Raw genomic sequence first — 21,899 nt, 5'->3', positions numbered from 1 at the left:
GAAGGGTGCTTCCCTGTGTGAAAAAGGTAATCTTCATTCCAGAAAGGCGTATGCTAAAGGAGGGCATAATTGACGTGGTAGAGTGAGGCGACATTTCCTAAGAGACTAAATTAGGACGTGTAAAAGAAAACTCGGTCATAATATAGGCTAGAGGAGACAGTAACCATGAGGAACATTTTATGCAGGAGAATAATAAAAGATGATCAATAGCAGCGTCTTGGATCCTAAAAGGTTGAGGTTAATGGAACAGAGCCACCACAGCACATAGTCTGTGACACTCCTGACCTATTTAGTTTGACACCAACCAGGGAAGACAGCTGTGCCCCTTGGTAACCCCTCCTTCTTGTGGCTGATGGAGTCAGCTTTTGGTGTTGATGGTCTGACCTTCTGAAGGAAGTTGGGTTTTGCTGTTAGGATATCCTTTTTGGGAAAACCATCACTTTGTATCATCAGTGACAAATTAATGGGCCCGTTACTTAAATATATGGAAAAAGTTTTCCCTTTCCTCTTGGTATTTTCTTGGATTGCTGAACTGTTGAAATCATGGCGTTGGAAAGAGTTTTAGAAGTTATTTACTGCTCACTGTCACTTATAGACAACAGTATAGTTGATAGCTACCATTTACTGAGTTCTTATTATGTGCCAGGTACTATGCCAATGGTGGAAAAAGAAATAGAGAAATGTAGGGGACAATATGAAAATAATAAATCCCTGCCAACCACAGTGATACTTATATAGTTTAATGAAAAACAAATTTTGTTTCATCCAGGTGATTTTTAAAAAACATTAACATAATTGGAATTCTGTATATGACTTCGGCAACTTGCTTTCTGGTTTTGAAATCTGTATTGATTATAAATATAAAAAAATTACTTTTCATTTCATTGATATTATCAAAAAATTCATTCAGGTATATTTTGAACCTGGATGACCCACTTAAAAAAAAACACAGAACTTTGTCGTGGGAAATTGTGAGCATACACAAAACTAGAGAAAATCTGTGAAACAATCACCCATATACCCATCATCCAACTTCAGTGATGATCAAATTTTGCCAATCTTGTTTTTTTCTACTTTTCCCCTGGAGTATTTTATAACAAAACCCAAACATCCATCATGCATCTCATAAATACTTAAGTGTGTAGGGTGACCCTCCAACCACTGAATACAGTCAGTTCATTTCATTGCCTAGATTTGCTTTTGTGTTCACAGTTCCAAGTGACAAGAAATGCCATTTTGCTCATCCTTGGTTAATGAGCAAATGAGAGGTGGGATTAACATGTAAATGATGCATTTGCCCAGTGATAACAGAGAAGGATTTCACAGTGGTCCAGACAGAGAGAGGTGGAACAAAATGGGTCCTCTCCAGATCGAGGTCTGAAAACTGGCTCAGAAAGAGCCACGCTGCCTCCAGTGAGGGCTTGACCGCTGAAGCACCGGCTTCAGCCAGACAGTGGGATTAGTAAACATTGTCAGCACATTCCTGGTGCGTGAAGTGTTTTGGACTCGTGGGCTTGCTGGTAGTTAACTTCTGAGTCTATTTGTTGTTACAGGTTCTGAGTGGCATAAACAGTCGTGGGGTCTGTGAGACTTCTGTCCCTGTCCGTTACTCCCAACGTGTTCTGCGATGTGATGGCAGCCTCTGGCTGTCCCTCAGCCAGACACTCACAGGGCCTCATGTCCCGGGTGTGGAGAGAGATGTGCCATCTGGGAAAGTATGGTGGCAGAGTCAAACTGACTGTGACTTTGCACGAGTTACTTAATTACTTTTACGGTTTTGTGATCTAATAATGTGGTAATTATCCGTTCTTTACTGGGAGTATTAAGTAGGATTACTTATGCCCATGCCCAGCACAATGCCTGGTGTTCAGCAGCTGCCTCAGAAGGGTACTGTGATTTCCATCGTTCGTATTCACTCTTACACTTTCTTTCAGTTGTTTTCCCGTTGACCTGTGTTCCAGAGTCGGATCATCTTGTCATTTTCTTCTGCATGGCCTCTAAATTGTCTGTGTGCCCTTTAAACATAGCCCTCAAGAGTTCAATATAAATGTGATCTGAGCTCCGTGAGGGGTTTGAGTATTATTATTTGGGTCACCTTCCCTTCCCCACCCCTTTTTAAAGAAACAATTGGAGTAATGGAATGATTTTCATAGAATTAATTTGCAGGGAAACTTTCCATTCAAGTAGAGTTTGTCTTGTAGAAACCTGCATTGAAAAAGGACCCTAGTTTTGTCTTAATTTTCTTTATCTTGCAGATAAAATGAGGCTCTTAGGTAAAGCTGATCAATAAGTCACACATTCCCGTGAGCCGTGAGCGGTGTCTTGAGGGTAGAGGAACGGGCTGGAGCCCTTGTCCTGCAGGCAGCTGTACATGTCCTTTAGCTGCTCAGGAAGAGAATTGGGTTTGAGGATGTTTGTAAGTCACTGCTTTCTTAGTAACAACTGGCTTTTAACTTGATGAAGACAGATGGATTGAAAGGATGTGCGCTCCCAGCCCAGTTCCTTTGCTGTTGTCGATACGGGGGAAGTTACCGGGGTCACAGTCTGATTGTGGAGGAGGGTGAGTAGTTAATCTTTGTGTAAATTGTGCAAGCTCAGGGCGTCTTGTGGTTGTGTCTTCTCCAACTTGTTCGTGTTGTTAAGCCTGGAGTTATTCAGGATTCCTTCTAAGCCTCTTTCAAGTGGAGGGGCTTTGTAGTTTTATGTACATACTGTGTAGGGCCACATGAGGAGAAAGACAGGCTGCCAGAGCATTTATCTCGATATGGTGAAGACTGATGCTTAGAGCGCAGTCTACCAAACAGCAACTAATTAAACAATGAAACCTACAGCTACGATTTTGCAGTCTCCTCTCTGTGGTGTGTAGCAGCAGAATAGGAGGCTCTGGAGCAGAGTGCTGCAGCTGGGCAGCTGCCCGCCTCCTCCGTGGGCTGGTCTAGCCCCCAGGACCTCTGGGGCCCTGAAGTTTCTACATTATGGAATCTCGCAGGATTGCAGACCCCATTAGAGCCTGAGGAGGGCCGGAACACTTAATTTCAGTGACTTGGGAGTTTTTTGGAGAGGTTTCTGGGAGCACCCTGGTTGCCTGTAGGGTGTGTGAAGGAGCACATGTTCCCTGGATTGTGGCCCAGGACCTGCTTGAGGAGTGTGTGAGCCAAATGTCAGCTCGTTTTAAGCTCATATTCATATAAGAGTAGTTATCAGAGGTTAATCACATCAGTCCTCCGCCGTCTTCCGCATTTGGATGATGAGCTAGGCTGCTGCGTCAGTCTCTTCTCTTTTTCTGGCTTTCCACACCGTGTTCCTAGGACTGGGAGCCGCCATCAGCTCAGGTACTAGCCCCACAGACTTTTTTGGAATATTTTTCAGACATGTCTCTTATACTGATGGAGTTGTCGTAGGAACTTTCCATCTGTGAAACTCGGAATGTCAGTTGCTCTGATGGTGTGAGTCAAGATAAGAGTGCTCTGTGTGCATGCGCGTGAGAGGGAGAGTGAAAAGGAGAGAGCTCATGCAAGAGAGAGCATGAAATTGGTTTCAGTGTTGACTTAAGGTTAAGTGAGACTATGGATTTTTAACCTGTATTTATGGACACTTTGATTCTTGTTTGTTCTTTACTATAGGAATGCATTATATATATTTCCTGTGTACTCGGGTTGAGATTTAATAAAGTTAATAATTTCTGTTGCCTCATCAAAGACATTAAGAGAAACTGGCTCTTTTGTTGTTAAACAGCAAGAACGTGGAGGGAAAGAACATGAGGCCTCCTAGCACTGCCTTGATCTGTGCTGAGGGCCAGCAGTGTTACTGTCAGTGCCACCGGGTGAAAAAGGAAATAAAGTCTGAGTATTACTAAAATAGATTTATCCCACAGACTGCCAGAGGGGTGCCAAGGAGCCCCAGGGAGCAGTGGGCCACACTGGAGAACCTCTGAGATGGCTCAGGGGCCTCAGACAAGTTAAAGGGAAGAAAATGGGACATTCAAAAGCTCCTGCCATCGCTAGTGGGCGGTGGCGGTGGTTTCAGCGCCTGTGATCCCGGGAGTCCTGGGTGACAGCTGGTCACAGTTGGTCTGTGACTGCCCTCCCGGGCTCTGCACACGAGGGCGGGAGTCAGTCCCCGTGTACTGCTCACCCAAGGACGTTTGCTGTAATAGTAACTAGACAGCATGTGTGATCAGTTAATACACAAAAGGTGAGGCATGGGCAGGATGCTGATCATTTTTCTCCAGAAGGGAAGACAAGATGCAAAACCATAAATACAAAATAAAAACTTTAAAGGTTTGAAGTTGAACGCTGTTTTAAAACGTCATTGCTCCTCGATGCATGTGTAGTCAGAGTCTCTTCCTTTAAGGTACAAGGAGGGTGAGAAAGAGTTGAGTTCCATGGGTGAGACCTAAGCTCTTTTTCTAGTGGTTTCTGCGTCCACCAGCCCCCTCTGCACAGGTACTGCCCGGCAGCGGGCGCAGTGGCTGGAGTATGGCGCCCCTTCCACTTCTCACCCTACAGGACGGGGCTCAACACACAGCGGGACGAAGGAAGTAGAGTCAGCCTCGCCCAGCAGGACTCTGACCAGAAAAAGGGGCAAGAGGGGCATGGTTTAAACCTGTTTTCTTTTTCCCTAGTGAAGAGGTCTGCAAGCGCGGATTCACAGTGATCGTGGACATGCGTGGGTCCAAGTGGGACTCCATCAAACCTCTGCTGAAGATCCTGCAGGAGTCCTTTCCCTGCTGCATCCACGTTGCGCTGATCATCAAGCCAGACAACTTTTGGCAGAAACAGAGGACTAATTTTGGCAGTTCTAAATTTGAATTTGAGGTAACTTCTCTGTGTAGGCAGACCAACTAAACCAATAGGTGTGGTTTATTAAAAGCTGGCGTTTTCCTCATCATTTTAGGCTGATTATAGTCTTAAAACCGCATATTAAACAGGAACTGCATGTCTTAGCACAGATGAAGCAGAATTAGTTACCGTGTAAAATAACACTGTTAGGTGGGTTTGTCGCATCACCCCAGTGGACTGTTTTGCTGGAGGGCTTAGGAGTCATTGCTCGTGCTTCGGGCCGATGGGGCTGCTGACATGGAGGGCACGTGCATTAGAAAGAAGCTGCTCCCTTTCCTTCGCTTGATAAAGTAGCTTTACCATCCAGCGCAAGCAGCTTTACGTGGCTTCAGATGCGTTGTCATTGCCTCAGCCTGGGAAATAAGGGAATGTTAGGGAGAAATGCCCAACTTCAGGAAAAAATATGAGGGAGACTGTTTTCATCTTGACCTCGGTAATGGAGAGAATGGTCTGTCATGTATTTCATGCACCAAGTCTCTCATTTATGAAAAGGGAGATGTTCCTTCAAAACCTTTGCTGAGTCCTGGATTCAATTAGCACATAAGGTTGCTGTCTTTCAGACAGTGTATAGAGCAAACTGCAGCCCCTTAACTTACTTTCCTTCCACTGTGGTCTCCTTTGGCTAACAAGGTTCTGACAAGGCTTTGATGCAGTTAGTTTAATGAGGTGATTATGGGAAGAAAGTATTCTGGCCAGCTTAAAACTTGATTCATGCCATATTCTGTAATAGCATTTGGATAGTTTAGGTAATAAATTATAATAATTTTTAGTTGAATAGATTGCTTCTTCTAGCAACTTTGCCCAAACATTAGGTTTTAGTCAATGTATTCATGTATTTTAAGGTTAAACAGCAAAAACAGTATTAAACATATCACACAATGTTAATTCTTAAGCTTTATGTTATGTGTTACACTTTTCAAAATGTTTTCATGTGTGTATTACTTGCATTTTTAAATCTCTTTCCATGGTGCTGATTTTCAATCTGAAATCTGAATTTAGTTTTAACTTGAATTTGAAACTCTAGAATTTTAGGTGAAAGGTGAAACCAGTAAGCCTTTATCTTCATACACAATAAGAAGTGATTTTGGAGGACTGTTTATTGGGTATTAGTTGTTTTCTTGCTGCAGAATTTAGAGTGTGTTGTATTTAATTATACGTGTTTTAAGCAGAAATAATAGTTTGGAAATGTAATGCATGCACGCTTTGCTAGTCTAAATTCAGTCTCTCCCCCTTGTCCGTTAAAGCTTCCTATGCCAGTTTTTCTGTCGAACTGGTCTCTACATTGTTACCAGCCTCTCTCTGTGAAGTGATTGCTCCATGGACATTAAAGTCCAGGCAAATGAGGCAGGACGGAACCTACAGTCACATCACAGGCAAGAGTGCTGCATTAGGAGCAGCCTCTCTTTCCAGCTCTGCTGCCTTTTGCTGTTCTGATGCCAAACAGCACAGAGATGCAGTTCCAGGATTCTCTAAGGCAGGAGCTCACAGAGGTGGAGTTAACCAGCCTTTCGGTATTTTATCTTGGTTCTAGGTCACAAATCTTTTTCCTTTACCATTGTCTTTGCATTTAATCACCGCTCCCCCTGACCCCATTTGCCTAGAGGCATAATACGAGTATTAACCCTGGGTCTCATTCTGATAGGGTGAAGTTAAGATTTCTTCCTCGGGTTGTAATTGACTAAAACTTTGTCACCCTTAGATCAGAATGTAGAAGAGACTATGTGTAACACTTGTACTGCTCAGAATCGCTGCAGGTTATTGCAATGAATGAAACATTCCCTCTGTCTTTAGCTTTGTGAAAAGAGCTTTTGCCAGCTTTCTTGTTGTAACCCTTGTCTATTTCCTAAATTTCAGAAAAGTCATTCATATCCTAAAGTACCTAAGATAGTGGATTAATTTCCAAATTCTTGGAAGGAAATGTGATTTCCTTAGCTCTGATGAAATACATAGGTATTGCAACTAACATATGTGTGTTGCTTTAATGGATTTATCTTTCACTGACTATACTAATGCTTCTTTCATCTACATTTATTTTTATGGGGCCAGAACAAGGTATGTTATGTTTTCTATAAATAGATTACTTGCTTTAAGTTTGAAAATCTGTAATTAAGCATTGCAAACTGCATTATGATAAGACCGTATAAAATGGTTTCATCTTCTCATACGTGATTCTTTTTCCCCTTAAGACAAACATGGTCTCTTTAGAAGGCCTTACCAAAGTAGTTGATCCTTCTCAGCTAACCCCTGAGTTTGATGGCTGCCTGGAATACAACCATGAAGAATGGATTGAAATCAGAGTTGCTTTTGAAGACTACATTAGCAATGCAACCCACATGCTCTCTCGGCTGGAGGAACTTCAGGACATCCTAGCTAAGAAGGAGTTGCCTCAGGATTTGGAGGGGGCTCGGAATATGATTGAGGAACACTCCCAGCTGAAGAAGAAGGTGATTAAGGCCCCCATAGAAGACCTGGATTTAGAGGGACAGAAGCTACTTCAGAGGATTCAGAGCAGTGACAGCTTTCCCAAAAAGAACTCGGGATCAGGCAATGCGGACCTGCAGAGCCTCTTACCGAAGGTGTCCGCCATGTTGGACAGGCTGCACTCAACGCGGCAGCATCTGCATCAGATGTGGCATGTGAGGAAACTGAAGCTGGACCAGTGCTTTCAGCTGAGGCTGTTTGAACAGGATGCTGAGAAGGTAAAAGATGAGGGAGAGGGATGCTAACATGAGACATGGAGGGAGGCTTCCTGGGTCATTGGGTCCCAGCCGCCAAGGCTGCTTTGGTCAGGAGAAAGGGCTAGGGAAGCATCAGCTCCTCTCATGGCAGTTGCTAGTGACCAGCAAGTGTCAGTTCAGAGATTTCTCCTAAACTTGTTTTCTACTTTTGCTCATTGTGCAATGCAGTGCTGTTTTAGAAACTTTGAGTTATTGATTATTGATAGTTTGGTTTAGAATGCCTGTAAGATAGGTGAGAATGGTATCTTCAGTTAAAAGAGTAAAAATTTTATAGGATTATGTTATTGAGAGCGATAATTATGGATGTATTTTGCTAATAACTGCTCTTCCGCAACAAAGCCAGTGACAGAACACCATTCAGGTCTACTACTGAGCATGTTTTTAAAATAAAAGGTGAATAATGCATTAAAAGTAAGAGCTTCTTGGAAATACAGGCAATAATTACTTGTGGTCTTGTGTTTTATTCTTGTACTCCAGACAAACCAGCTGGTCAAAGTGAATTCTTGTCAGTTACTCGCTATCTCAGTCTTAGTGATGTGAAAACAGGACACTTATTTATAGGAATGTGTTGCAAGCCATGAACGTGGGTGAATTGATCACTCTTAATTTGAGCCATTCAAGTTTTTTCATGGACAGGAGAATATTTTATAAAGTAAAAAAACTACATTAGTAATTTTTGATGTAAAGGACCTTTCAAAAGGTGACAATCCAGTACTATTATTTGGTAAACTTTTAACATGTCTGTCAATGTGCTTATATTTTAGTAGTGCCTTTTCAAAGACACTAGAAAATCTTCCTTCCACTTACTGGAAAAACAGCTGACTGTCTCTGGGATTCTGGTTCAGGTCATGGTAGCGTTGCTAACTGATAGCCATTTCTTTTTCTGTAAATGTTTTCCTTGCGAACAACATAATTGACATCCTTTTCTAGGTAGCATCTGTATTGAACCTTAAGAGAGATGTCCTTGTTAAATTTTTCCTAATCTTGTTTTATTTTTATGTTAAACTTTATTGTTTGCATTTGCATAGGTTTTGGTTTTTTTTACTTCTTGCACTGAAGATCATAATCTTTTATTATGTCTCTGGATTGTCAGAAATCTGTGGGCAAAGCAAAACTTGTTCAGAGACCTGTAAATCCCTAATTTCACCTAATGGGTCTTTAATTGAAGAGCAGAGTGGCCAATTAGGCAGTTCAGTATAGCAAGGAGGCTGGGTTGAGAGTCAGAAGATTGGAGTTTTAATTAGTCTGGGGGATTTGAATACCTCTTATCTGCTCCTTACTTCCTTCTCTATCAGAGGAACTCTATAGATAATGCAAGTTGAGAACTGCTGACTTCTGAGAAGTCTGGAATCTTCTGGGCCCTAAAGCCTGAGAAGTTGTCAGAGGAAGGGCGCTACCCTTTCTTGGTTTGGCCTCATTCCTGGGCCATGTCCGTCATTTCTCTTTCTAGAGTGATTCCACATTGTCTTTTTCGTTCCGGTAGATGTTTGACTGGATCACACACAACAAGGGCCTGTTTCTGAACAGCTACACTGAGATTGGGACCAGCCATCCTCACGCAATGGAGCTTCAGACACAGCACAACCACTTTGCCATGAACTGTATGGTAAGATACCTTCGGAATCGGTGTATCCTGTGTGTGAAATCATTTTAGCAAATGGGCGGTATTTATACAGATCATGTCCCAGCATACTGCCGGGGGGGTCTGGGGGGCCTTCAGAGTTACTGATTAGATGGTAGCAGCTGATCTCCAAGTGTGGGAAGTTCTTGGTGTTTTCAGTGTCTAAGTAGCTTGTTTTAAGTTTTAAACAAACAAAAACAAAATCAAGCAAACAAACCAGTGAAACTTGAATCAATTACTTGGCCAGTTCAACATGGATGATTTTTGACACTGGTTCCTGTGCTGCACTCCAAGGAGCCTGCAGGAGCTCCAGAAAAGCTGCTCAGAGGCCAGCTGAGTCTCCTGAGCAGACCTGCTGTCAGTTTGCTGGCCGCCCTTCACGACGAGGGAGTAAGTCAGCCTGCTGCTTTCCTCAAGGGCGTCCTCCAGCTCTCCTAAAATGGGAGATTTCCTTCCAAGCTGAACTGAAGGGCTCGGATCTGGACATCAGCCTTGCCTGGAACCCTGGCTCTCCTCTAGGGCAATGCTTTTGATGCCCTTGGCCTGTTGTGACCAGACAGAGGTCTACATTGCAGGAGAAAAACCCAACCAACAATGAATTTTAAATATCACTTTTGTTACATTTTTGGAGTTAATATAACTGAAGTAAAACTATATCTTGTTCTACAGGATATATGGTTACTTCTGTAGATAGTTAAGCTTCTAGAAATTTCCTCTTCAGGGGCAAGGAGTTTTGGTTTGGACTTTGAGCCAGCCTTATGAGAATTAAATACTCCTAGGCCTTATAACGTTTGTTACAGAGCATTGGAGCAATGTGAAGACAGGGCCTTTGTTTGAATCAATTTAGTAAGATGCCATTTAATTAAAGTTTAGTCAGCTAACTGCTCTAATTTATGTAGTTTCAAAGATAAGATTTAGCAATAAAATTTTTGTAATAGACACCATCAAGAAAGTTTGTTCCCTGTTCTAGAGTTTGAGGTAAGAGGATTTCTGGGTGAAATGATCAAACCTGGGCATGGATAAGGAGAGCCAAAATGTTAACCTTTGGGGGACGTTTCTTGGAAGAATTTCTTCCTAAAACATTCCTATCAATTTTTCAAAATATTCTGAAACTTCCAACTAATGATGAAAGGCATGTTCAGTCCAGTTTGTTACATACTTTAAAAACTAGAAATATTAAAATATATTTTAGAAAAACTAGACATGAACAGAAAATATACCCTCCCTCCCCCAGCATTAATAGTGACAGATTTAGAAATCAGCAGACTGGGAAGCATGGTGTGGAAGACAGGAGTGTGGGTTGTGAAAGCAGAGGTTTCTAATTCTGACTCTTCTCTTTACCATGTGACCTTGAGCAGTCTATTTAATTTCTTTAAGCCTTGGTTTCCTAATCTATAAAGTGGGGATAATCTTTACCTTTCACAGTCTTACATTATTTTATTTACTCCATATAAGTAAAACACTATAGTGTTGAACATATAGGAAATACTTGATAAATGGCAATTATTGTCAGTGATGTTATCAGTCTAATTAAAATACTGTTAAAATAAGTAAGAAAAAAGTATGAGTGATGTCTTTTTTAGGTATAAGTGTATTTTCTAATTTTCTACAATACACTATTATTACTTTTCTAAGTTAAAATTTTAGTTAAAAAAGAATGTGGTAGCCCTGTGCCATGCTGGGTGATAACTGTTGGGAGAGCTTTATAGGTGTATCCCAACCCTTGTTCTCAATACCTCCACAAATCCTTAGTATTTGTCTAGGACATTTATGTATGCAGAATAAGGGCCTATTGACCTTCAGCCCTTTCTTTTGCTATCTACAGTGTTTTAAACACTTTTTCACAAAGAAAATGAAAATACTGAATATCAATGTGCAAAGCTGACAATCTTCAAAGAAATCATTTTAAAGGATACCAACAATGATGCTCATTCTACTATCACAAGTATTTTTATTTCTCCCCACATCCCCCCAGTACATAGTTGTATATTTCAGTTGTGGGTCCTTCTAGTTGTGGCATGTGGGACACCGCCTCAACACAGCCTGATGAGCAGTGCCATGTCTGTGCCCAGGATCTGAACCCTGGGCTGCCGAAGTGGAGTGTGTGAACTTAATGGGCTACCGGGCTTGCCCCCCAACTTTTTTTTTCCTACAAATGTTTTTAAAAGCTATGATGATAAGAGTCTAGGCGTAGGTAGCTTTAATGTAGGGACTTACTCTATTTGTGTGCAGGTTGCTTGTTTAGGCTGTGCCACCATGTTCCTTTGTGCCAGAAATGATGGAGATATGGAAAAGGTCTAACACGTGGACCAGTGCCCATGTGTAGGATACAGTCTGTTTGAGGCTATAAAAGTAATGCAGGACACTGTAAGAGAATCTAGGTGGGAATGAAACCCTCAGTGGTTCCCACAATAGAGCCATCTGAATAGACAGCTCGTCTCTGGATCCTAACAGAGGGCATCTGCTTATGCTCTTCCTAACAGTCCTTTTGGGTGGATTTTCCTCTTTTAGGATACAGAGGAAGCCAAAATTAGTGAAACTAGTCACCTGTCACTAAAGAGAGAGAACGCATATGAGAAGGGAAGGCATGGCTTTTAAAGGACACTAGTTAGAGCATGAATGCCTCAGGAGCCCGCTGATCACGGCCTTGACTGGCTGTCACAGCCTCACCCAGTGCCCTGTCTCCCTGCCGCTTTAGACACCCAGACATCTGTTAGCTGATTCTGGCCTGCAGATGCAGCCCAGAAGAGTAACTCAGGCTGGAGTCTGTGGCTCTCTAATCCCAGGTAAGGGTGACTCCACCTTGTTTAGGCTGGGGTCAGAAATGGAGGAAAAGAACGAGTGAAAGAAGGTATAAAGAAAGAATGGACAGGGGCCGGCTCAGTGGTGCAGCGGTTAAGTTTGTACGCTCCGCTTCAGCAGCCCGGGGTTCACCAGTTCAGATCCAGGCGTAGCGCTACGCACCGCTTATCAAGCCACGCTGGGGCAGGCGTCCCACATGTAGAGTAGAGGAAGATGGGATGGATGTTAGCTCAGGGCCAACCTTGCTTAGCAAAAAGAGGAGGATTGGCGGCGGAAGTTAGCTTAGGGCTAATCTTCCTCAAAAACACAACAAAAAAAAGAATGGATAAGTACATTCTTTTTTTTTTGTTTTTTAAAGATTGCCGCCTGAGCTAACAGCTGTTGCCAATCTTTTTTTTCCTACTTTTTTCTCCCCGAATCCCCCAAGTTTATAGTTGTATATTTCAGGTATGGGTCCTCCTAGTTTGTGGCACGTGGGACACCGCCTCAACGTGGCCTGATGAGTGGTGCCATGTCTGCGCCCAGGATCCAAACTAGTGAAACCCTGGGCCGCCAAAGTGGAGTGCACGAACTTAATCACTCGGCCACGGGGCCGGCCCCAGTACGTTCTTCAGGACGCTTACTTGGGTGAGCTGCGGACTAGGTGACAGCGAGGAGGTTGTCGCAGAGTTCGGGGTGCGAGGCAGTAGGAGATTGGCCCAAGGACCATGGTGGAAGGGAGAGAAGGAAGGAAAAATGTAGAGGAGTTTGGACACGTTGGGTAATTAGATTGAGGGGCAAAATTGGGAGGAGCCGAAGATGTGTCTACAATTTTGGGGGACCCATTGAGAGGAGCAGTCTTGTGATGCATCACAAAAATAATAAATACATGAAGGACAGCAGCCTGGGATTGTTGAAGGTGTGCATTCCCCACCCCTGCCTTTGCTGTCATGGGAACCTTAAAGAAGATCGAAGGTGGACAGTGAAATACCATAGCAAGAACTTTTTTCACAAAAAAAGTAGGGTTTTTTTTAAGCCTCACATCCTTATTTTTGCAGCAAACTGGTGGACTCAACAGAGTAGAAAAGCTTGATTTAAAATTTGAACACAGCATTGTTGTATTTCCACCCCAATTCATATTCCTTGGAGAAAGTAGATTCATTTACATAAGGTTTTCTGTTGGCACCAGAAAGATGACTTGGGCTTATGTAGAAAGGAGAGCTTGTTTTCACACAAATAGCCTTTGGTTGCTAAGTATGTACTCTGTAGTTTCTGGGTTCTAGTTAAGAACTGAGACGTTGGGTTCCTTCAGTTCTGGGTGACTGCTTGTCAGCGAGCTCGCCATCTGGACCCTTGTCAGGATTTGAAGCCAAGAAGTGAGTAATAGTACATTTGTGTGCACCCACTTGTGTATTTGCTTGCTTTGTGCCTAACAATATGCCTTTCAGCTAGTTGATTTGTAATTTTTCAGTTTTAAAAATAGATGAGAGTTTATGGAAATCCAGATAGCAATATTATCCTCTTATGTATCAGGTGATTCTGCTGTTAAGAATGTGATAACTGTTGAGTTAGTCGGCTGTGCTTCAGAAAGTGCTGTCTAGGTTTCTCAGTCCTTAGTGAGCCCGCTCTTTCTGCCCCTTCCGCAGAACGTGTATGTCAACATCAACCGCATCATGTCAGTGGCCAATCGCCTGGTTGAGTCTGGCCATTACGCCTCTCAGCAGATTAAGCAGATTGCGAATCAGCTGGAGCAGGAGTGGAAGGCGTTTGCGGCAGCCCTGGATGAGCGGAGCACCTTGCTGGACATGTCCTCCATTTTCCACCAGAAGGCTGAGAAGGTCAGTGCCTGGGGCACCCAGCCCATGAGGTGGTGACCAGAACGCTTCCTCCTCTAATGTCCTCTCTACCTGTGGCCAAGTCCTTGGGGACTTTCATGTGGCACTTAGTGTGCTTAAGAACATGACCTCTGAAGTCAGTCAGCTGTGAGTTAAAACCCAGCTCTCTTACTCCTTTTTTAGGCAATTTATTTCACCTCTGTGTTCCTTAGTTTTCTCGTTTGTAAGGTGGAAATAAAAGTATCTACACGGGAGGAGTGTGTTATTGTATAAATGAGACAGTTCGCTAGGGGCCTTGCGTGGTGCCTGGTACACAGGAAGTGCTAATAAGTGGTGGCTGCTGTTCTTTCTCCCCTCTTCTCCCTCCTCCGCCCCCTCTCTCTCCTCATTATTATCACTTTAATGTTCCAGTTAGGATGCTTTGGCAGCAAGTAAAAGGATGCCTGATTATCAGGTTTAAACCATCAGGGGTTTGCTCTCTCACAAAACAGGAAGTTGCAAAGTGAAGGGATTCTAGCCATACAGTGATGTCAGGGCTGGGGTCTGCTCCTTAGCTTGGCTGGCCCTCTCCTCATGGTCGCAGATGTATGTCCCAGCTCCCAGCACCAGCCCCTCGACCATAGTGTCCCGTGTAGGCAGGGATGGCGGTGTCTCTGCCTGTTACTTTCATCAGGGAAACGTTATCTTCAGAAGGTCTCTCCACCCCAGCGTGCTTCCCTTCGGTTCCCGTTGGCCAGGAGTGGGGTGCATGCCCATACCCTGGCTGCAGAGGAGACTGGGAAGGCGCGGGTCCAGCCTCTTAGCTTACACAGTGGTAAGCAGGCTCTGCCAGCAAGGGCTGGGGTGGAAAAGTGGCTTTTGGGTAGGCAGCTGACAGTGTCTTTCACAGTTACTAAGTTATTTCTATGGATCCTGCCTTCACAATGGCTTCGTTTGCTGAGTGCTGGTGGAAATACCTTCTTTAGGAGGTAATCTGTAACGTATGCCATTACACTCCCCACACCTCCGCAGTCCGCACCTCAGGCAGACTTGCTTAAACAAACACTCTGAGTGTGGCAGAAGGAGAGGGATTAGCTCGTGACTCAAACGTTGGGAGTAGAAGGTGTGCTGGGCAGTGAAATACATTTTCAAGACGTGGTGAAAAAGCACAGGAACTTTTAGCCATGGGGCGAGTGGTTGCCTTATTTTAAAAGAGAATTGTTGATAAAGCTTTCTCAGGGATAATTTTTTTGGGGGAAAAACTATAGTCATAAGGATTTGCACTGATGCTTCTAAGAAGGAAATATTATCTCTTTAATCTAGAAACAGTGTCTGTTGAGGAGTGAAGTCAGTAAAGGTAAGATGGAGGCCCCAGCTTGCCTGGGATTTCGGCAAGGCAGCTAGAATGTTGCACAAGACACTAATTAGTAGTGATCTCAACTCCAGAAACCTTTAAAGTATGAAGCAAGAGAGGAAACGGAGTGAAATATAAAGAGAAAAAAAATCTTAATAGCCTCATGTAAAAGCTGTGAGCAGGGACTTCCAGGTTTCAGTAGGAAGGTTTTTCTGCTTACTGACCTCATGCATTTAACTAGTTTTGTGATAAAGGATAAATTAAAACTCACACAGAAAAACAGTTTTTTTTTAAAGTAACACGAACCCTCTTTAGCATAAAACAGCACTGTCTCCAGGACTCTGTGGCTACCTCTGGTCCCCATGATTGTCCAGGGTGGTGATGTGTTGTTCACTGGACATTTTTGTGAGTGGGAAGAGGAGCTGTGTGGTGCCTGCACATGTGCCAGCTGGAAGGGTAACGTAGTGTAGGCTGCAGCAACCCCGTTGAGCTCAGAGTGTGTAAATTGGTAGTGGGCCCCCAGAAAAGTACATCAGTATGATATGAATAAATTTGAAACAAGACGAGCTACTTGGGTGAATGACAGATAATCTGAAGCATAATAACACGTAGGGAAAAATCTCTTTCATAAGCATGGTGGGATTTAGAATTGTAAATAAACCCATAAGATTAATTGCCACTCTGATGTGCCTGAAAATAATCTAGAAATGTGGATGCCATGGGGCATTCTTTCCCCACAATTTTTTTATTATCAAAAATTTCAAACTTGCAGCAAAGTTGAAAGAGCCTGGGGTGTTTTTATTTGGATAAAATGAATGGGTGTAATTTCTGGATTTGAAGGGAACTAAACTAGATGAATACATTATTGAACAGAATTTTGAGGGATCTTGCGTAAACAATAACAATGCTTGAAGTCTCCATGTGTATCAAGTGGCCAGAGAAGAAGCCAAATACAAGCTTAGGGACAGAGTTGCCTGGTGAAGCGGGGGCCTGGCATCTCTGATGGACCTTGACTGAGGTAATGAGGCCTGCACCCAGGCAACTGAAATGTGTGGAGGGGATATTGGGATGTCTCCAGAAAGCGTTTCCTTACCCTCAAGTAAAAATGTATTCTGTATCTTCCCCTTCACTGATCAAAGTAAGATCCTTGAAATTCTAATGCATAGAACACCACTCCTGTTAAAGTCGTTTTCTTCTTCCCAGCAGACAATCACAGGAACAGGTCAACTTTGTTTTCTCTTTCTAGAAGCTTTGCCTTCCGGGTTGTGCTTCAGCTGTTTCATAAGCTCACTAGGAAAAGGACCAGAAACTTGGACATCATAAGTTAGGTTTCCATTATAGCCACCTCTTTGAACCCCATACAGAATTTTCGTTAAGAATTTAAATCTGATTAAGGGGATGTAGAGCTCAAATGTGAGCCAGTGGTCAATGGTCTTACCAAAGGAAGCGGCCTTCCCCATAAGGATGACAGCTCCCAGCTAGGGAGTTGTGTGCGCCAAGCTGCCCGGCCTCACTCCTCTGTCTCTGTGGGGGTTCTTGTGTTCGTATTTGCTTGTGGTTTTATAAACATAAATCTTAAGGTTAAAACTAGATGAGAATGACACTTGATAGACTATATGTCTTCCAAAGATGTCTTGTCCATCCATTCCCTCTCATGTTCTCTTCTCCAGTGAAGGCGTGTATGGTATCAGAGGATCAGTTTGCAAGTATGGAGACATGACCACTGTGTTAGCCATTCACCAGTGGACGTGATTTAGGGTCATGTGGTGTATCCACTGGACAGGCTCTTTATATTAGGAAGCTTTGATAGCAAATGTTATTAGAATTACATTTTTATAAAACAAAGAATCAGAGTAACTTGATTTTACTATACCTTAGAATCTCCAATTTTTCTGTTTGAAAAAAATGATCTAGAGCTGTGCTGTCCAATATGGTAGCCAGTCACCACATGTGGTTATTGAAATTCCTTGAAGTTAAATAAAATGTATTAATAAAATATTGTAATTTTCACATTCTTAGTCACAGTATCCACATTTTAGATGCTCAGTAGCACTCTGGGGCTAGTGGGTCCTCTGTTAGACAGTGCAGGTGCACATTTCCATCACTGCAGAAAGTTCTGTTTTTACCTTTAGAGCAAACCAGAAATCTGATCACCTTATTTTATCTATCACTTTAGGGGCCTCTGTAATTTGATAATAGCCAAAAAAGAAAGTAACAACCAGTGTTTGTATAGTTCTTTAAAACTTACGAAGCTCTTTAACACAAACTCTCATTTCGTCTTTCAGTCAGGCCAGTGAAGTAAAGAGGCTCATGGTGTTATTGTCCTGATATTCTGTTCGGACAGTGATTTGTCTGTGTTCCCAAAGCTGGGACTTTCGTTGAGGTTCATGAAGGTCTTTTACTTCCTGACATAGTAGCACATTTCCACAAACAAAGCAATTACATTAATATTCTTATAAATTTAGAAGTAACATTTACCATAAACATGACTTATCCTAGTTATCAGCTGGATAATTTTATCATAAGTCTGGGTTGAAATTCAGAGGAAAACAGTAAGAATACTGCTTCAGTATTCCCTTTTGGATTTCTATGGCAAATAATACGCATGGAATTGCTCCCATTTTAATGTTGTTTCACTTTATTAAAAGTATAGGCCTAATTCTTGGCTTGTAGTAAAACAAAAACATGATTTTCATGCAATAGAAGGGAATTGGAATAAAAAATGCATATATATAAAAGAAAAAAGTATTAATGAAAGCAGGTTTAAGATACATTGGCATATTTTGGTTCAAACCAAACCTGTCTTCTCCAGGTTACTCTGTTGGAGCTGCAGAGCCGGATTCACAAGTGGAAATGCTTCATCCGCCTGTGATTTCCCTGGGCAGAGATGGGAGCCATCTCCCTTAGAGTAACCAGGAGAGGGAGTGTGTTGGTTAAGACTCAGGGAATAGAATGATGACATAAAAAGGAAAAGTAGGGTAATGTTTTCTAGAAATGAAAAGAGAAAATGAGGAAATTAGAAAGAAACTCTGAAATTTGAATTCATGTACATGAATAATTTTTCAACCAGTCTTAATTTTTCTGAAGAGGAGAAAAGCTCTCTAAATAAATATTTAAAAAGTTCACATTCTGGGAGGTCTCTTTTCTTTGTCTCCTAAATCGAGCTAACTGCCTGTGCTCAGCTGCCGCTCCTTCACTAGGTGGTGGGGGTGGGAGATGGGTGGGAGTGACATTCCTCGCTGCGAGGATCCCAGCTCGCCTGGGTGGGAGGCAGAACAGGCCAGAGAGCTGAGCTGCTCCCAAATTGGAATCCCCCACTCTCAGCAGATGGAGAGTAGTGGAATACATGCTTATGAAAATAAATCTGCTAATTAATTATTCAAGCTTTCCTTGTAAAACATATATTAGTCACTCTTCCCTCATCTGCTTGCCTCAGTTTTGCAAACCAGCTGACCCAGACTCCTGTCATCTTATATTCAGCAATGCTTTAAAAAAGTCACCATTATGCTGAGCATCAGAATTCTCAATTCTGATCCCGGCTCTTGAGTTGAATTCATTAGTTCTCTTGCACTCTCCTGTCTTTACCGCCAGTCTGGCCAGATGCTGTATGTTTATGTATTTTGTTTCACTGAGCACTTAACAGCATCAGAGACTGAACTGGCTGCTCTGCTCTTGCCAGAGTACAGTAACCATCATCAGTCCTCATCGATTACACAGTGTCAGGCTCTGTGCTAGACGTTCTCCCGGTGTTGCAATCCCAAACTGTATTTTTCAGGACGGTAATAGGTATGTGTAGGGGATATGGGGTGTAGTAGAGTGGTCAGAGAACTTTTAAACAGACATGCCAGTGTCCCCTCCCCCCATATTCACAGTGCATATTATCATATTAAAAGGCTCTAAGAGGTTCTATTCTACAGGTACCTGTTGAACTTTGACACCAAACTTGACCCCAGGGTGCCTTTTCTTTGTGGAATACCTGTTAACACCCTGTTCCTTGGCTCTCTGAATGGGGTTGGTGCTCTGGTGGCACTCCGTTCAGATCTTCTGGGTGTTCAGCCTTTCAGAAAGCATTCAGAGCCTAGAGTTCGCCCCGTCTCATAAATAAAAGACAAAAATTACACTTGTGCAAAAGCCCCTGTAAAACCAAGGCCAGATTTCTCTCTGTCCTTGGGATATCTTAACCGAGTGAATTTAGACGTGCAGAATCCTTTCTCCTCAAGATTTCCGTGTGGCAACCGTCCTTCCCTGTGTATTTAGAACCTTGCTACATATTTTCAGGTAAGAGTAATCAATCTGTACCTTCTTAGGATACTTTAAGAAATTATAAGTAAGTCACTGTTACTACAGGCATATATTAAAACTTCTTGAATGTTTCTTTTTACTGATTGCTTCAGAAAATTGGAGTTAAATCTATTTTAATAGTCATTTTGATACAGTGGTATATTAGTCTGACACTTCTGCTTATTGTGAAGTATTAAATAACTAAAACTTGTTTTCACCTTGTTCTATCAGAAGCAATTTAGCCTCTTATTAAGAAGATGTTGTAACTCTGCTTTGTTTTGGGCCTTTTGTGGTGGCCAGTGTGCAGAAGCAATTAGCTGCTGACTTGACCTGATGACTTATTAATGATGATGGTTAACCTCAGTCATTCATATTTGAAAAAGGTTTACAATAATTTAATAATTGGCGTGAAATGTGGTAATGGAAGAAGATAGAGTGAAATGGAGATCAAGAACACTTAGAACCCCCCAGCCTGAGCTAATTGACATTTCTAGAACACTCCACCCGGGAAATACTTAGAAACATGCCTAAGTCGTCAGACGTGAATTTATGCAGCGGGGAGAGGTGTAAAGTAGTTTTATGACCACTCTTGTTGCCTTGATGATGGTACTGGGAAGGCCCCAGAGGAGAGGGTAATGAGGATTGTCCCTGTTTGAAACCATCAGAAACCATGTGCTATCAGGTGACACCGATGGCCAAATGAATTGGTTTCAAGCCCTAAGATTTGCATACTGATATTTTTCTGAGCCAATACATTAATAATAAAGGAATTTATGAAGAGTTATTACTTGGGTGATTTATTTAAGTTCCTAAAAATGTCCTAAGTACCTGGGAAGTTATTCTAATATATATATTTTAAGAGAATCATAGCGCTTTTCCTGCCTGGCAGGTCACTTACTCTGTTTTAAATAGTCACCCTCCACATTGCCTGGTAAGTTGAAAGACAGTGAGGAACTGGAGTAAAAGAGTTCGTGAAACCCAGGGAATTGTGTTGGTCTGGCTTAATTGAATTAGCGTCTTTAATTGGGGCTTCTGCTGCTTGCCTTTGACACTTAAAGCGTGATGGATGCTGATAGGATCTCCCCAGGAAATTTGGCAGTGAGTTCTCAGCTATTGATGAATCCTGGGCATGTGGGGGTAGCCAGGGAGAAGACTGGGGAGAGATTAGTTGGCAGCAGCAGCCTGGGACTGCCGCCTGCAGCAGATGCAAAGTGGGAAGGACCTGAGGGGTTCCGCGGCCTCCCTTCGAGTCAGTGGGCACAGCTAGGGAGTTTAGGCCACCTTCACTTGGTCTCCTTTTAATTCCTGAATGTATTTGCTTTTGAAAGGTAGAAAAATGGGCCAGCTGCTCATCCCAATGTTAGGTAAAGGATTTTGGATATCTTCCATTAGCATTCTCATGTAAGAGGAAACCTGGAAGGTTGGACCACAGCTCCTAGAGGAACCGCACCCTGCTGTTCAGCTGAGGCTGAGGGGTAGGGGGACGAAGCTTCTGTGTCCTCCATGGCTGGCAGCACAGGGCAGTTGAGAACATGGATTCAGATGTGGAATGGGAAAATTAACCAGGATGTCCAAAACAGAGAATGCGAGGCCGAGTTGCTCCAGTTGTGCTCCCAGACGTGGACCGCAGAATCACCTGAGGCCGTCATTTCAAGCAGGTTCCTGGGTCCCAGTGCTGCCAGAACCTCAGCTGGAGGGCCGGCGGGGGGAGTTCGGGAATCCGGTTTGAGAACTCACCTTAATGCCATGTGAGATGGACATTCAACCATGCTACCTTAGAATCCACTATGCTTATTTCAAAACCACGTTAAAAAAGAGTCATGTGTCAATACAGATGGTCATTGATAGACATAATCTTTTTTTGTTTTTAACCTTCCAAGTATATGAGCAATGTGGATTCGTGGTGTAAAGCCTGTGGTGAGGTGGACCTTCCATCGGAGCTACAGGACCTGGAGGACGCCATTCATCACCACCAGGGGATCTATGAGCACATCACCCTGGCTTATTCCGAGGTAAGTGCTCAGTGCTGCTTCAGTTGCAAAGCAACGTTATTTTTGTGTCATAGCACCAAAAGCTGAAAGATTAGAAGTTTTGTTAGCTTAGGAAAAGCTTATAGATTTCGAATTAAACTGCAGTTTTATTGTAACTTTTGACCTCAAGTTGGGGCGGGGAGGGCTAGTAAGTAAAACAGGATGGGGGCAATGAGCAGCCTTTTCACGGCCCTGTGACATTTGTGGATTTCTTTTAAAGTGCTTATATTTTCATCTGCTAAAATAAATGAAATTCCAGTCTTCTTGTTTACATATATTTAGGAAATACGTATTTTGCACGCTATTTAGTCTAGTCAAACTCAAGTTAGTCTTCCTGAATGAAGCTTTGTAGGAAAGAGGAAGAGTTGATGCAGCCTCCTGTCCTGGGTTGCAAAGTACACACTGCTTTCTGAAGTATGTAAAGCTATTTGCTGTTCCA

At 42.8% G+C, this 21,899-nt stretch overlaps 1 protein-coding gene across 5 annotated transcripts in view; it reads left to right on the top strand.

Moving 5' to 3' along the window:
* TRIO (trio Rho guanine nucleotide exchange factor) overlaps positions 1-21,899 on the top strand; it is a 355,799-nt gene that overhangs the window by 129,180 nt on the left and 204,720 nt on the right. For all 5 annotated transcript variants that reach the window (XM_046672288.1, XM_046672289.1, XM_046672290.1 and 2 more), the window contains 5 exons: positions 4,625-4,817; positions 7,028-7,540; positions 9,063-9,185; positions 13,628-13,819; positions 21,311-21,442. In XM_046672288.1, the coding sequence (XP_046528244.1) occupies positions 4,625-4,817; positions 7,028-7,540; positions 9,063-9,185; positions 13,628-13,819; positions 21,311-21,442 (1,153 nt within the window). The remainder of the gene's footprint in view (positions 1-4,624; positions 4,818-7,027; positions 7,541-9,062; positions 9,186-13,627; positions 13,820-21,310; positions 21,443-21,899) is intronic.

This window comes from Equus quagga, chromosome 9, assembly GCF_021613505.1.
Source record: "Equus quagga isolate Etosha38 chromosome 9, UCLA_HA_Equagga_1.0, whole genome shotgun sequence".
Taxonomy (NCBI): Eukaryota; Metazoa; Chordata; class Mammalia; order Perissodactyla; family Equidae; genus Equus; species Equus quagga.
Note: the sequence above shows the minus strand (reverse complement) of the source record. Positions and strands in the feature narration are given on the sequence as shown.